This window comes from Eurosta solidaginis, chromosome 5 (genome assembly GCF_040869045.1).
Source record: "Eurosta solidaginis isolate ZX-2024a chromosome 5, ASM4086904v1, whole genome shotgun sequence".
Taxonomy (NCBI): Eukaryota; Metazoa; Arthropoda; class Insecta; order Diptera; family Tephritidae; genus Eurosta; species Eurosta solidaginis.
This window is the reverse complement of record NC_090323.1, coordinates 46,761,177-46,773,258: the sequence shown is the minus strand read 5'-3', so window position 1 is coordinate 46,773,258 and position 12,082 is coordinate 46,761,177. Positions and strand designations below refer to the sequence as shown.

At 35.7% G+C, this 12,082-nt stretch overlaps 1 protein-coding gene across 8 annotated transcripts in view; it reads left to right on the top strand.

Annotated features, from left to right (window-relative positions):
- Nucleotides 1–12,082, top strand: part of Srpk79D (Serine-arginine protein kinase at 79D) — a 72,701-nt gene that overhangs the window by 46,749 nt on the left and 13,870 nt on the right. For 7 of the 8 annotated variants that reach the window (XM_067787062.1, XM_067787058.1, XM_067787059.1 and 4 more), the window contains one exon: nucleotides 11,232–11,321. The exons of the other annotated variant lie outside the window; for it this stretch is intronic. In XM_067787062.1, the coding sequence (XP_067643163.1) occupies nucleotides 11,232–11,321 (90 nt within the window). The remainder of the gene's footprint in view (nucleotides 1–11,231; nucleotides 11,322–12,082) is intronic. 8 annotated transcript variants of the gene reach the window in all.

Below are 12,082 nucleotides of genomic sequence, written 5' to 3'. Positions count from 1 at the left end.
AGTTTTGGAGAAATCAGACTTTTTCTTAGTTTTTCGAAAGCTAACTCACATGCCGTATCCCAATTAAATTCAACCTTCTTTCTACTCAAACGATTCAGTGGAGCTGCTAAAGAAGCGAAATTTGGGATAAATCTCCTATAATAATTTGCAAATGCCACGAATCTTCGGACAGCATCTTTATCGCGTGGCTTAGGATACCTTTTAATTGCTTCAATTTTTGAATCGTCTGGTAGCAAACCATTTGCTGAGCATTTATGCCCTAAGAAAGTTACTTCAGGTCTAAGAAAATTACACTTTTTTGGGTTAAGTCGCAAGTTGAACTTCCTACAGGTTTCGAAAACTTTTTTTAGATTATTGAGATGATGTGCTTCGCTACATCCGATTACTATTATATCGTCTACATACATAAAGGCTTGGTTGGGTGAAATACCAGAAAATGCAATTGACATCATTCTTGAAAATGAATTTGGAGCTACGTTAAGACCAAATGGTAAAACCTTCCATCGAAAAGCTCCGCGGTCAGTACTAAAAGATGTTATGTCTCTTGAATCTTTGTGAAGTGGGATTTGGTGAAAACCCGAAAAAAGATCTAATGTAGAAAAGAATTTCGCACGGCCAAGGTTATCTAAAATATCGTCTACACGTGCCAAAGGAAATTTATCGGCAATTAACTTTTTATTTACAGCCCTAAAGTCAACGCACATTCTATACGATTTTTGGCCATTTAGGTCTTTTTTGGGTACCAAAATCAAGGGACTATTATAATTTGAACAACTATTTTCAATCAGATCGTTTTCCAATAATTTATTAACTTGTTTATTGATTTCTTCACGTTGAGAATACGGTAGGCGGTAATTTTTAATGTATACTGGCGTCGTATCGTTTAGTCTTAGTTTTTGTTCATAAAAATTGTTGATTGTCATCTTATCATTGTCTAGCGCAAAAATATCGGAATATTGTAAACATAAGTTAATAAGTTTGTTTTCAGCATAATTAGGTATTTGTTTTTCTAAAATGCTTTTAAGTTCTTTAATACGACTATCTTGCTTTACTGGATTATTAATTTTATAAACGTGATAATTAGAAAGTTTTTCGGTTTGAATGTTGTGGTTGTTTACGTATTTTACGCTATTTGTGGTGTTTATTACTTTAATGATCGGATTACTAGTATCAACTATACATTTCGCTGTGAAAACACCGTCGGAAATCTCTTGAGAATCCACGAAAAGTGGTTCTGAGTCTTTTTTTAAAGCGAAAATTCTATAAACTTCGCAACGAGGTGGAATAACAAATGTATCGCTTTCCATTCCGTGATGGATGGGAAGTGCGATCTTTTCATTGCCTATCCAGAAGGAAATGCAATTTGTTGCATAGCTGATATCGCATTTATTTGTTTTTAGGAAATCCTTACCAAGTATTCCATCTGATGGAATGTTGAAATCATTGTCTACCACATGCAACGTATGTTTGATATAAAAATTTGAAAAGTGTAAGTTAGTTGTAAAAGTACCTAATGTAGAAACTGTATCTGTAGTTACTCCAGTAATATTAATTGTATCATTGTTGTTAATTGACAAATTTTTATTAAGAGAGGAAATTTTGATTAACGAAATGTCGGCTTGTGTATCGACTAGAAATGTACAAAATTTGTTAGAGCCAGTAATATTTATTTGTATAAAATCGGAATAATTTAAGTTAAGACAATAAACGTTTTTTGAAGAAAAATTGTGAGCTGAATCAGTTAGTAATTTGTCTCGTCCTCCCTCAGTGTTCGCTCCTGAGGGGCTTCCCTGTTTAAAGCCCGAACGTTTGCATTTCTAGCTCTATTATTGGAAGTGTTAGAACCGTTGTTATTGCTAGTACGACTATTGTTGCTATTATTATTATTATTATTAGGCTGATTCCTATTTCCGCCGCTGGAACGGAAATTTTGCCTTTGATTGCCGCGATTGAAGTTGTTGCCATAGTTACTGTTACTAAAGGATGGTCTATTTTGTCTATAGTTGTTAAAGTTACGATTTTGATTTTGAAAATTTCGACCTCGGTTATTATTTTGAAAATTTCTAAAATTGTTATTGTTCCGCGCCCTAAATGCTAAAACTTGACGTTCTTTTACTTCATTTGATTGCTCTACAATCAGTTTGGCTACTACGTCCTTGGAATCAGAAAAATTGGTTGAAGCAAGGATTGATTTTACTAAACTGGTTTTTGCGTTCAATCGGCAAACGTTAACTGTTTGCTCGATGGCCATTTCACGGGCTTTGGTCTGAGTAATCCCTTCGATAATGAGCGAACGCTCTAAAGCATCAGACAATTCCTCAACGCGTTTTGCAAAATCGGTGTAATTATTATTATTAACTTGCAAAGCTGCGAATTTTCCGGCCACAACTTTGGAGTTGTCGGGTTTTATACGGTTACGTAGTGCTATTTTTATATCGTTAACTGAAAGTACTTGAGTTGGTATCGCTTCTCGAGCTTTACCATCGAGTTTGGATTTAATATATGAAATACAAATGCTAGTTAAATTTTCGTCGACAAATTGTTCGATTAACTCAATTTTAGTAATGAAAGATTCGAGACCTAGGGGCTCACCGCTATAATTTTCACGCATAATACCAGCACATATGCCGATAAACGTTCTTTTTTCTTCAGGAGTCGCCATATTTGTATCGGAATTAGGAGGATTTGAAATACTTGTTTCGGGCAATTCCTCAAATCCGTGAAATTCTCCGGACAAAGAAAGTCTAACAACAAGGTTTTTGATTGTATTGGGCGAATATGTGGTTGAGCCTTCGGAAACTGGGCTTTTAAAATTGAGATTTTCGGAATCGGAACTTTCGGAATTAAAATTTTTGGAATTGGAATCTGAATTTTTGGAATTTTCGGAATTGTCGGAATCTGAGTTTTGTTCTGAAATTCTAGGAACCACTTTTTGATTTCTAAGGAACATATGTAGTAGGAAGCAAAGAAGAAATATTTAAACTAATTAGAGTCGAATTTGTAGAAATTGCTTACGAAAATTTAACAGAAATTGAAATTGAATTGAATGTTGATGTGAAATTGAAAGAATTATCCGGCAATTTAATGAAAGACTGAATATTTAATAATAAATTGAATGTATATTGAAGTAATTTAATTTAAATTGCTTTTAAAGGAAAATATTTTAATTTGATAAAAGGACTTGGCTGTTGATAACGGATGCACCGCTTTATTAAAAAGATTTCAATGTGTTTGTGTAATAACGGACGCACCGTTTTTATTAAAATTGTATGGTTTTATTTTTATAGATACGGGCGCACCGCATCTTTTCAAAATTTGTATTACGAATATCCTCGGACGCACCGGGATTAAAAAAAATGTCATTGGTTTTGTACGGAACCACCGTTTACGCAAAAAAAAAATCTTTTTGGTTAATTACGGGACCACCGTTTACGCAAAAAAATTATGTATGTTTGTTTACGGTTTTATTTTGTTTATGTCCAAAAAAAAATCCCATATTTCTTAAGTATGTAAGATTACTCAAAAATTAAATTTTTCACCTCTGATTTATATATCAGGGGCTTCATATCAAAACACGATAAATGCAATCGACAAAAAAAAATTTTGTGAAGTTAGAAAAAATTTGCAAAAAGTATTGATCTGGTGAAAAACACAATGTTTGCTGACCATCTTAGGTAGGCTAGTCTCACAATTCTCAAAATTAGATATTCGCATGAGAATAAGATTATGTCAAAATTCCGAAAAAAATATTTGTATGTACACTTATGGGCTTGATTTGAAGCTCCTCAAATGTTCTATCTATTTAGCAATATATTATTCATATTCACAAGAATATTTAATGTATTTGTTGTAGTTTATGTATAAAAGGTAAAAAAAGTCGTAAATTTTAGTATGTAATTAATATGGCAGTTACTGAAATATGTATGCAATTTGAAATGATTATTTTGAATGGTCGCAAGTAGAAAATGCGAAATTTTAGTTATAAAAGTTTAATAAATTCGATATAGGTGTAGTTCATCAAAATTTTAAAATTTAAAGTTACAAATTCCAAAAAGTTATACATACATACATATTTTTGCCGAATGATACTGCTTTATGCTGCTGCTATTAACGCTGCTCCGCTTCCGAATTGCTGACCGAATTCAGCTGCTGCTCCTAGGGTTTGCCTCTGCTGCTGGTTTTCTTCTGCCGCTTTATAAGTCGTTGGTTAGCATACTTGTTGTTTTATGTATCATGTTATACTTGTAGTTTTGTGGTGGGATTTACGCCGTTATACTTGTCGTGGCGTGTTTTTGTACAATTGAAATATGGTCTGATGCTCCGTTATTTTGCGTATTGGGTTTTTGGTACAGCCCCAACCCATGATTGTCATATGTATGTATGCATTTTTTGTAACTTTTGCATTTTTTTTGAAAGTTTTATATATTTTTGTAAGTGTTTTTATAGTTTTTAAAGAACATTTTTTTTGTGTAGTTTTTCGTTTTTAAATTTTTTTTGTAAGATTTTTGCATTTTTATATTTTTTTGTAGGGTTTTTGTAAGTTTTGTATTTTTTTTGTTTTTTGATTTTTATGGTTTTTTTTTTGTAGATTTTTAAATTTTATGTAAATTAAATTGTAATTCTTTAGGAAAAACTGTATTTGTTTAGTTCATTTTTAATTAAATTTTTGAATTTTAAGTTACGATTTAAATTTTTTAAGATTTTAAGTTTTTCTTTTTGATTTTTTGTGTATATGTTGTAATTTTGTTAATATTTAATTTTTTTGATTTTTGCACTTTAATTAGTGCCTGTTCGGAGGCTTGAATGGCCACTCGCCGCACTTGCAGGCCTTCGGCCCACGGTCGCCATTTAAGATGTCCATTTTGGACACCATGAAAATGTTCTGCCCACACACACTCACCCAACAATAAATGTACAAAATTTGTTTGAATTTATATTTAAGTTGCTTTATTTAGTTTTGTATTTAATTTGTGTAGTATTTCTTTAATCTTAGTATGTATAGTTTGTTCACCTTTAGTTAAACTAATTTTCAAAGAAATGTATTCTTATTTTTAGGTTATAGTCTTCACGTTTAATTTCACACGTTGTTTTCTTGCACGACCACACTCTTTCTTCACAGCCACGAACTTAATTTCATTTTTCGCTATATCGCTGAATGCCATTGCCACTGCTGAGTGCAATTGGCATTGCTTTTCAGCAACAGCTGACGGCGATGCCACTTGCACTCAGGGGTGCATTTTGTTGCGTAAAGCGCGTAACGCAGTGCGGTTATAAAGTATTTTAATAAAGGCCATTTTTCCATTATTCAATATTGGAGTTATTTATTCAACAGTTTAGCGATACGAACCTAGCAAAAGGGCAAATAAGAGGATTTGCAGCAAATTTGTTACAATTGGTGTCAGAAGAGGAATTGTTGAATAAATTCCAGAGGACAACAAGGACATGGCAAATTTCAGTGAATTGAAGATCCAGCAACTAAAGAAGAAGTTGGAGAGCCGTGGATTGAATACAAGCGGCGTTAAACTTGAACTTCAGGCACGGCTACGAGAGGCAATGGAAGGATAAGAAATTGATGTGGAAGAGTATGACTTTCATCTTGATGGCGAGGAAATAACAAAAATGGAAGAAACACCGCAGACAATGGCGAACACAGACCTGTACATGATATTGGCTGCAATATCGGCACAAATGTCCGAAATGTCATCACAAATATCTACCAACATGTCATCACAATTGGAATCACAGGAGGCACGCATTTCAGAAATGTCGACGCAGATAACATCCAAGATGGAAACTCAACTGGAAGAACAGAAGACATATATGGCATCACAATTGGAAGAACAGAAAACACACATGGCGTCACAAATTGCAGAACAATTAAAAGAACAAGAGGCACGCATAACATTACAGCTCGAAGCACAAGAAGAACGTATCTCAACAAAGCTGGAGGCACAGGAAACAAAATTCTCATCGCAGCTGGAGGCTGTTAGTGAACGACAAAATAAAGTGGAGGCCGAGATGGATGCTTTGAAAGATCGGATTCAGGAGTTACAATTGAACCGTCCAATCACTTCAACGTCTACTCTGAAGGTAAAATCCCCAAAGTTTGATGGTTCTGTTCCATTCCAGGTATTTAAGCTCCAATTTGAGAAGACGTCGGCAGCGAACAACTGGAATGCTGAAGATAAAGTTGCAGCTCTATTCGTGGCATTGAAAGGGCCAGCAGCCGAAATCCTACAAACGATTCCCGAAGGAGAGCGGAACAACTATGAAGCATTGATGGCCGCTGTCGAGAGACGTTATGGAAGCGAGCATAGGAAACAGATATTCCAAATTTAGTTGCAAAACCGTCACCAAAGAGCGAATGAGACTTTGCAGGAGTTTGCCTCGGATGTTGAAAGGTTGGCTCATCTCGCAAATGCGGACGCACCCGTGGAATACACCGATAGGGTAAAAATCTAGAGTTTTATAAATGGCATACGGGACGTGGAAACGAAGCGAGCTACATACGCAAACCCAAAGCTCACATTTGCTGAAACGGTAGCACATGCATTGACTCAGGAAACGGCCTCACTATTGAGTAAACCAGCATACAAAGCTCATCGTGTGGAAGTGGAAAGACCAGATTGGGTAGACACAATTTTGGAAGCACTGAAGGGATCACAACAGAAAAATGCCGGAGTTATTAAATGTTTCAAGCGCGGCAACCCAGGTCACATTGCACGTCATTGCGATCTTGGTCCTAATAGTTCCAACAATGTGGGTGCACGTAAACGCAAAGCTGGGGAAATGAGCAAGAGCGTGTCGGATGTAAAGAACGAAAACTTGCCCCGGCTATTGAATGTCCTCTGATATCTGTGTCGCAGATTGGAAGGAAACCAAGCAGTCTTACCATCAGAGGGAATGTGGATGGTAAAGAGCGTGTACTGACTGTAGATACGGGGGCATCTCATTCCTTGATTCGATCTGATTTGGTCTACAGGAGAGTAAAGTCATTACCTGGAGCAAGGTTGCGTACGGTCTCAGGCGAGTATAATCAAGTCCAAGGCGAAGTGGTATGTGAGGTATTAATTGGAAAAGTCATGGTTCTACACAAATTGCGGAGATCGTTGATGAAGTCATATTGGGAGTGGACTTCTTGGTTGACCATGACATCAGGATCCATATGCGGAGAAAAATTATGCGCTATACGAACCAGGACATACCACTTAACTTTAGTTTGGAAAAAGGGTTCAGCAGTAATCGGGTACTGGTGGAAAAGACTCGACAACGACCACGAAAGTCAAAGGCAAAGGTTGATAGATCGAATGGGCCAAATAAATCAAAATCAAAAGTACCTGCGAGAGAAACACCGGCATTGACAAAACCTAAAAGACGCAGGAAAACGAAGCAACGAATTTCCGAGAAAGAATGCAAGGGTAGTGAGGGTAGTTTCAAGCCAGAGCGCACTACTGTGGGGATACGTGGGAAAGACACTGATTATGCAAAGCAAATCCGTCCAGCGCAAGCTCTACGAAGTAGTTCATCGGCCAAACAACAGAGTGTGAAGGAACGATCCAGGGTATTGAGTGGTACGATGAAACATAGGTACCATGAGAACAATAATTCGAAAGGTTTCTTGTCGGGAAATTTGGTACTGTTATACAACCCTCACCGGCGGAAAGGTGTTCCATCCAAATTTCAGTGCAGTTGGGAAGGTCCGTACAAGGTTGTGAAGAAGATCAGTGATACCATCTACCGCATGCAAAGCATTGAGAAACCACGGAGTAGAAGAGTGGTACATTTGGCGATGCTAGCAGCGGTTAAATCGAGAGATTTGTCTAATCGGGACGATCAGACTTAGGTGGAGGGCAGTGTTACGAATACTAACAAAACTAAGGAGTGCTGCCGTCTCTAAGCCGATGCTAAGCAGTGACGTGAATGCACATCAATAATTCAATCATTATGTATCTACATAAACGAAACAATAACTACGTCTTCATATATGTACCATGTACGTATACGAGCAGCGGAGAGTCAATGCACTAACACATGAATATATCTGAGATACTCCTATAAGTATGCAATGAGAAAAACTATAAAATTGTGCAATTGTAGTTACAGCTGAGAAGTTTGAGAGCTACTGGACTAGTAGATTCTGGAAGCGCCTAGAAGATGTATAAAATTGTGCAATTTTAGTTATAGCTGAGAAGATTGAGAGCTCATGGACAATGCTAGTAGATTATAGAAAATGCGAACGAGGAAACCAAAGAGTATAAAAGGCGACAGATGTAGAGGCGCTGTAATTCAGTTTGATTTGAGTTGTCAAGCAGTAACGACTAAGACGATATCTAGCGAGCAATAGCAGTATTATTTTGAAAGTCAGTTTCCTTTAAGCTATCAGTTTGGTTATTAATCTATTCGTTGCACAATTTGAGTGTTATTGTGAAGTATTTTAATAAAGGCCATTATTCAATATTGGAGTTATTTATTCAACAGTTTAGCGATACGAACCTAGCAAAAGGGCAAATAAGAGGATTTGCAGCAAATTCGTTACAATATTTTCTCCACTCGACACCCTATACATTTAAACTTTAAGTCTGAAAACAAATTATTAAAGCCATGAAATAATGCAATTATATTCATTTTAAATCATGACAGAAAAACTAAACATATTTTAGTTGAAAAATACAAGAACCACAACATAATGTGCACTTTCTTTTTTCACAGAGCTTCTGACAGAATTAAAATGTCTAATATCAGCCTTGGGACGATAGTTATTTAGTTCAAAATGCTTCATTTGGTACCTCTCCCGACATTTTTGGACGTGCCTACACCTTTCTTAAGCATAAGTGCAAAATCCCATAAAATTTTCTATGGACAGTATATCGAACTAATAAAAAAAAAATTTATACCAGGAAGAGATTTTAAATCGGCCTTCTTTTCCCATTTGCGCCGTGCTCCTATACAGTTTTCCTACAAATTGGAATAAATAATTCCTCCCGTCCTTTCTCTATCCATCTCCTGTTTCTCTCTCCTTTCGTTTTGGAACTCTTCTTCCTATTTACCTTCTCCTTTTCCTTTCTGTAAGCGTAAGCATAGTGAAAGCTTAAAGAAGTCTTTAAAAGTGGTATGCTATATGGGGGAATATAGAAAGTAAGCGTAGTGTGTAGTGTAGGCGTAAAGTATGGGATTGGTATGAAATCAGGAAGACAGTAAAACGGCAATAGAAAAGAAGATGATAAAGAATAGGGGGAAGAAAAAGAAGAGATAGGTTAGGTAAGGTTGAGCTGGCCGGTCATAAAAGATAGGATGGGAAAGAAAGGAAAGGAATCAAAATGTAAGGGAAATGAAAGGAAAGTCAAAGAAAGGAATGGCAAGAAAAGGAAAGAAAGGGAAAGGAAAGGAAACGAAAGCAAAGGAAAGAATGGGAAAAGAAAGGAAAGGCATGGAAAGGAAAAGAAAAGAAAAGAAAAGAAAAGAAAAGAAAAGAAAAGAAAAGAAAAGAAAAGAAAAGAAAAGAAAAGAAAGGAAACTATTAGAAGTCAAAACTGAATCCAGAAGCGAATCAGGACCCCAAATCGAACGGCGTATTATCAATTCATTACGAAGTATTTGCGGTTTGTTATGGATAAGTTATTGATTTGTTACAGGCGTTTTATCGACAAGATATAGATGAGCTATCGATTTGTTATCGAAGTGTCATTAATTTACTATCTATACCATCGAAATGTTATCCATATATTACCAACAAGTTATCGACCAGTTTCGAATTGTAATAAAAAAGTTATCGATATTTTATCTGCGTGTTATCGGGTTTTATTCGAATAACTATCGATTTTTTATAGAATAATTATCGATTTGTTATCAAAAAGTTATTGATTTTTAATCGAAGTGTTAGCAATTTGTTATCGGCGTGATATCGATTTATTATAAACATTTCTTTGGCTTCTCGCTTCTCTTCCTTTTTACTTTTCCCTTTCTTGTTGTCCTTCATTTTCCTACAATTGTCTTTCATTCCCCTACACTTTTTTCTTTTCATTACCCTTCTATTTCCATTTTATATCACCTTCCCCTCTTTCTTCTACTTCTCTTAATCTCTTCTATGACTTTTTTCCAGCTTTCTTTTTCTTTCTCCCTCCCGCTTCTTCTTTTCCCTTTAACTTTTATTTTATTCCGCCGTCCTCTTCTCCATCGATTTACTTTTTCTTTTCTTTTCTCCTTCAATTTATGTTTTCTGCTCCGTCTCTCCCTCCTTATAACAATCAGCCCAATTCTAAACGAAAATTCCGTGCGAGTTTTTTCCCTTCTCCCATTCCTCCTATTCTGAACAATGTTCGAAGAAGAGGAAACCGGTTATGGGAGAAAAGTAGGTATTATGAATGTGAGGGAGAGGGAGATTTCTTTGCCATTTCATAGGAGTTTTTTCACTAGTTAAATTAAAGGGAATACATCAAAATAGTTAAAGGAAATTCGTTCTTTTAAGAAACCACACTTACTTGTACAAATTTGTGTCAAAATATGTATTTACATTCTACCACAATATTCTCACTGTTAATACAACAACAACCACAATATTCTTTATTTTAAGTCGAAAAGTATATCATAAGCAACGGAAGAGCTCTTTGTATATTTGATGCAGCCATCCAGAAATTGCGCAAGGATTTTTTAAGAAGGCTTAATTAGATTTTGGCATATGGCGAAAGGCGAACTCAACTCGGCGTGGCCGCCAGAAAATTGCTTTGCAGAATGAAAGCAGGCAACTCCGGCGGATTTGTGTTATCCCGCCGTCTTCTTCTTATGCCCCTCTGTTGATGTCGCTGTGGCACCAATTCATTACTCATTTCAGTGAATACCACATGAAATGCAATAATGTGCATTATTTATATCTTTTTTCTTAATTTGAAACAAATGCGCAACAATAATTAAACTTTTCAATTTTTAAACAAAATAAGAAATGCGTAACGACATTTCAATTGACAAAACAGCTGACTTCGAAAATTCGAAATTCCTATTCCCCAATAAAAAATAAAAAATTCGCGAGAACAAAATTCCGCGAGAATATTTAGAATTGGTCTGAATATTTCTTCCCTTTCCTCGGTTATAGCCCTACGTAGTTCATTATATAACCGTAATAGTTCAGAGTGACTGCATTTACATATATTTCAGTACCACTTAACTATTTGTTGGTTCATAAAGCAAATTTACAAGATGTAATTAATAAAGAAACTATACATATTTTAACTCCATAGACCCAGTCGTATACGAATGCCATACAAGGACTCATCAATAATACGAACGTGCGTGTGAAAATTGCTGATCTGGGAAATGCTTGCTATGATGTAAGTATGCAATTTATGATAACGTTGTATTCACGAAATTTTGACTACTTCACGAAATTTAAAATTCTCGTATTCGAAATACAATACGGGAGTCCAAAATTTTGAGTATTGCTATAGCAAATAAAAGCTACGGATGGTGAAACACATTTTTATACTCAGTTGAGCAGAGCTCACAGAGTATATTAAATTTGATTGCATAACGATTGGTTGTACAGGTATAAAGGAATCGAGATAGATATAGACTTCCATATATCAAAGTCATCAGCATCGAAAAAAAAATTCGATTGAGCCATGTCCGTCCGTCCGTCCGTCCGTCTGTCCGTTAACACGATAACTTGAGTAAATTTTGAGGTATTTTTATGAAATTTGGGATGTAGATTCCTGGGCAATCATCTCAGATCGCTATTTAAAACAAACGATATCGGACAATAACCACGCCCACTTTTTCGATATCGAAAATTTCGAAAAATCGAAAAAGTGCGATAATTCATTACCAAATACGCATTAAGCAATGAAACTTGGTAGGTGAGTTGAGCTTATGACGCAGAATAGAAAACTAGTAAAATTTTGGACAATGGGCGTGGCACCGCCCACTTTTAAATGAAGGTAATTTAGAAGTTTTGCAAGCTGTAATTTGGCAGTCGTTGAAGATATCATGATGAAATTTGGCAGGAACTTTACTCTTATAACTTTATGTCTGCTTAATAAAAATTAGCAAAATCGGAGAACGACCACGCCCACTTTTTAAAAAAATTTTTTTT